Raw genomic sequence first — 3427 nt, forward strand, 5'->3', positions numbered from 1 at the left:
GAGTTATATTAACTATGTCCATCCTAGCTTGCTCATTAATGTCTTAATCGAAATTACGGATAGCCTCTTATCCTCTTGTCATCCCCTTGTGCCATAGTTTGTACATCTCAATTGTCGTTAGAAACCGCATTTGTTTAAGCAAGAGCTATATCAGCTATGTTTTTTTTACAGTCAGTAAATGAGGCTGAATGAACTGTTTCACTGCCAGACAAGGCTCCGCTGATAGCCAGGTGTAGCAGTGGTGAGACGTTGGGACTGCTGTTGGGACAGCTTTATGTAGGCCCTAACAGTTTATGGGTACCGTTTGTCACTGTTATAGTGCAATTAATGTATTGTTTAGTGTTGTGTCGTGTAGTGTAATGGCTTTGCTGGCATGCACATCCCATTTTTTTTGCCCCACCAAGATTTACATGTTAAAATCACCACTGTACACAAGTTAATTTGCCAGCAAACAACCTGCAGTCTCTTTAGTTACAAAGCTTCTTAAGCTTTTGTTAGGGTTATTTAGTCCACAAAAGTCAAAAGTTATTATTAATTAATTCCATATTCCTAAGTGCAGGATTCTGAACAACCTGAGCACTGTGCTGGTGAGTCACTGGTGAGGGAAGCCATTTTGTCTCTGTCCCATCCCAGTTAATTTACTCTTACATTCTCTGCTACACAGAATTGTATCACAGCGTTCCCTCCGTGCTGTAGGAGGGGTTCCCCAGCCCCTCGGCAGAGTTTTCCCCTGTTTTACACGTCTGTCGCCTCCAGAGGACCAGGGCGACCAAGGAGAGGAGCAGGAGAAATCCCAGCCCCCCTCCAATGACCCCCACCCTTAGGGCCAGGTTGGTGGCCTCAGGGGGGTCGTAGCGCAGGCAGGAGAGATCCGAGGGGGCGCTGGTTCCCGCTATGTTCACTGCCTCCACACACACCTTGACACCTGCCTCTAGTTCCCCCAGCACCCCGCTCCGAGAATCACCCCTGAACTGGAGAGGCGCTCCCTTTCGATCTTCGATCACGACCCGGTATCCAGATACCACAGAGGCTGGAGCGCACCACCGTACCTCTGCCCCTCCATCAGTGCCTGGCACTAGCTTCTGGAGGTGTGGCGCGTGAGGGGGCTCGTCTACCCCGCTTAGCCCAGGGCAGAGGCACCCAGTCTGGGCAGAGAGCTGGGAGCAGGGCGTCTGGTTGTCCTGGCAGGGGTGGTAGTCACAGGGCTTGGGCTGCATCGGAACCAGAGTAGAAGCTGATGAGGTTTTGCTGTAATTGGGAGGGGAATGGGAAGCGTTCTCTTCAGTGTAGTCATCTTCATCGTAGTCAAAGCCCACACCGGTAACATATTGGATCTTGGGGTGTGTGACCGTTGGGGAGGTGGGAATGGCGTGTGTGAGGAGGGGTTGGGTGTTGATGAGGTGGGTGGGAAGCAGGTCAGGGGTCAGTACTAGTAGAAGGAGCAGAGCTGCCCAATTCCAGCAGAATGACATCATCTCTGTGGGACAGAAATGGAAAGATTATAACCACAAGTAGGAATTAACTACCACATTATTACCGTGTGAACCCGTACAGGAGCAGACACAGGATACAACAGACAGAAAGATACAGAACAATAATGTACTGTAGGACAATTGGTTCACAGAGAGATGATGTACTGTAAGACAACCGGTTTACAGAGAGATAATGTACTGTGAAGACAACTGGTTCACAGAGAGATAATGTACCGTAGGGCAATCGGTTCACAGAGAGATAATGTACAATAGGATAATCGGTCCACAGAGAGATAATGTACTGTAGGACAATCGGTTCACAGAGAGATAATGTACTGTAGGACAACTGGTTCACAGAGAGATAAACTAATAAGGCTGATTCTCAAGGAGTAAAAAAAGAGTATCCACCAGCTAGTGCTTTCTTCTCAGTTGGCAGGGTGCCAGACAAATCTGTGGGAACCCAAACTGTACTCTCAACATATGCTAGTCCTCCTTTTAGCTTCCACATACTTTCATCCATAGAATAACACATCATCAATCTAAATGATTAAAGTTGTTGGATGACTTTATCTGAGTTGACGTTGACTATGTTAATCAATTGTTATGTTAATCAATTGTTGTGAGAAAGATTAGAACAGTCATGCTCTCAAATGTATCACCATAGCAACCAATTGAAAGAAAACTAAAACAAACCAATGCCAGTAGTGATCTTTTACTATACCTGAATTGAAGAATAATAAGATATCTAATGTCTCTTTCTGCTCTTCAATCTTCTTTGTGCTTTTCTTAACTCACATTCTCGCTCTCTTTCTCTCTACATCAGCGTCTTCTTTTATTCTCACCAAACTTTCCCCTCCCTTTTAACACACCCTAATTTTCTCCCCTCTGTGCCCCTTTCTCACTCTCTCTCTCTCTCTCTCTCTAGGTCTCCTTGGCTCTTTCAGGAGGGGGGAGGGTGTACTGTTTGTTTGTGTCCCTCCTTGCATACCAATTTACTCTTCAGTAGCAGTAGGTAAGCTTGAGTGGGCTTGTTAGTGTGTGTGTTTTTGTAGGTATATTGTGTGTTGGCTGTTCATGACATCATTGTATGACAAAGTGCCCATGTATTTCTATGTGTAATGTATATGAATAGAACATGAGTTTGGCATCAGATCATATTAAAGCATGTGACCCACATACTCACATTCAGGTGTGTACGAGAGTGTGTCAGCGTGTGTGAGGGTGAATGCTTGCGTGCGTGAGTGAGAGAGAGACAGGGAGTGAATGTTTGAGCATGCATGTTTATTGTCACAATCCCCATGGTGTGCATTGTTGCGGACCTGAAGGAGAGGAGGAGGAGGACAGAGATTTGACTCCAGTCCTTATATGGAGGAGAGCTGGCAAGGTGGACAAGCTGGGACATGATAGAAGTAATAGCATCTGATTGAGAAAGACAGAGAGCGAGACAGGAAACCAGAATCAGAGCAGGAGTCACCTAGCTTCCCCTTTGTCTTGTCCTACACGCCAAAACACAATACTTCCCCTTTGTCTTGTCCTACACCCCAAAACACAATACTTCCCCTTTGTCTTGTCCTACACCCCAAAACACAATACTTGCCCTTTGTCTTGTCCTACACCCCAAAACACAATACCTGCCCTTTGTCTTGTACTACACCCCAAAACACAATACTTCCCCTTTGTCTTGTCCTACACCCCAAAACACAATACTTCCCCTTTGTCTTGTCCTTCACCCCAAAACACAATACTTCCCCTTTGTCTTGTACTACACCCCACATACTACTGCTACACAACACCTCCCATACCCTGAAGTGCTATTGTTATCTAGTACTACTACAATCCACAACATGACACTTCATCTTGACTATAAGTTGTAGTTACCTAATACTACCCCAACATGTTACCTTAAGCCCAAAATATTACAAGTTGTAACTTTATTAGTGGGCGTTATGCAGGGG

General features: G+C 45.7%; 1 protein-coding gene across 1 annotated transcript; it reads right to left on the reverse strand.

The window, feature by feature from the left end:
* Positions 1-304: 304 nt before the first annotated feature.
* Positions 305-2360, reverse strand: LOC112221137 (leucine-rich repeat neuronal protein 4). Its single transcript, XM_024383267.2, has 2 exons — positions 2194-2360; positions 305-1477 (listed from the first exon to the last, which is right to left on the reverse strand). The coding sequence occupies exon 2, from the start codon at positions 1473-1475 to the stop codon at positions 672-674; it is 804 nt and encodes a 267-aa protein (XP_024239035.1). The 5' UTR covers positions 1476-1477; positions 2194-2360; the 3' UTR covers positions 305-671.
* Between the last annotated feature and the right edge of the window lie 1067 nt (positions 2361-3427).

This window comes from Oncorhynchus tshawytscha, linkage group LG21 (genome assembly GCF_018296145.1).
Source record: "Oncorhynchus tshawytscha isolate Ot180627B linkage group LG21, Otsh_v2.0, whole genome shotgun sequence".
In the NCBI taxonomy this organism is placed as follows: Eukaryota; Metazoa; Chordata; class Actinopteri; order Salmoniformes; family Salmonidae; genus Oncorhynchus; species Oncorhynchus tshawytscha.

Coding starts and splice junctions, on each gene's coding strand:
- LOC112221137 (XM_024383267.2), bottom strand. CDS start 1,475: ATGATGTCATTCTGCTGGAATTGGGCAGCTCTGCTCCTTCTACTAGTA.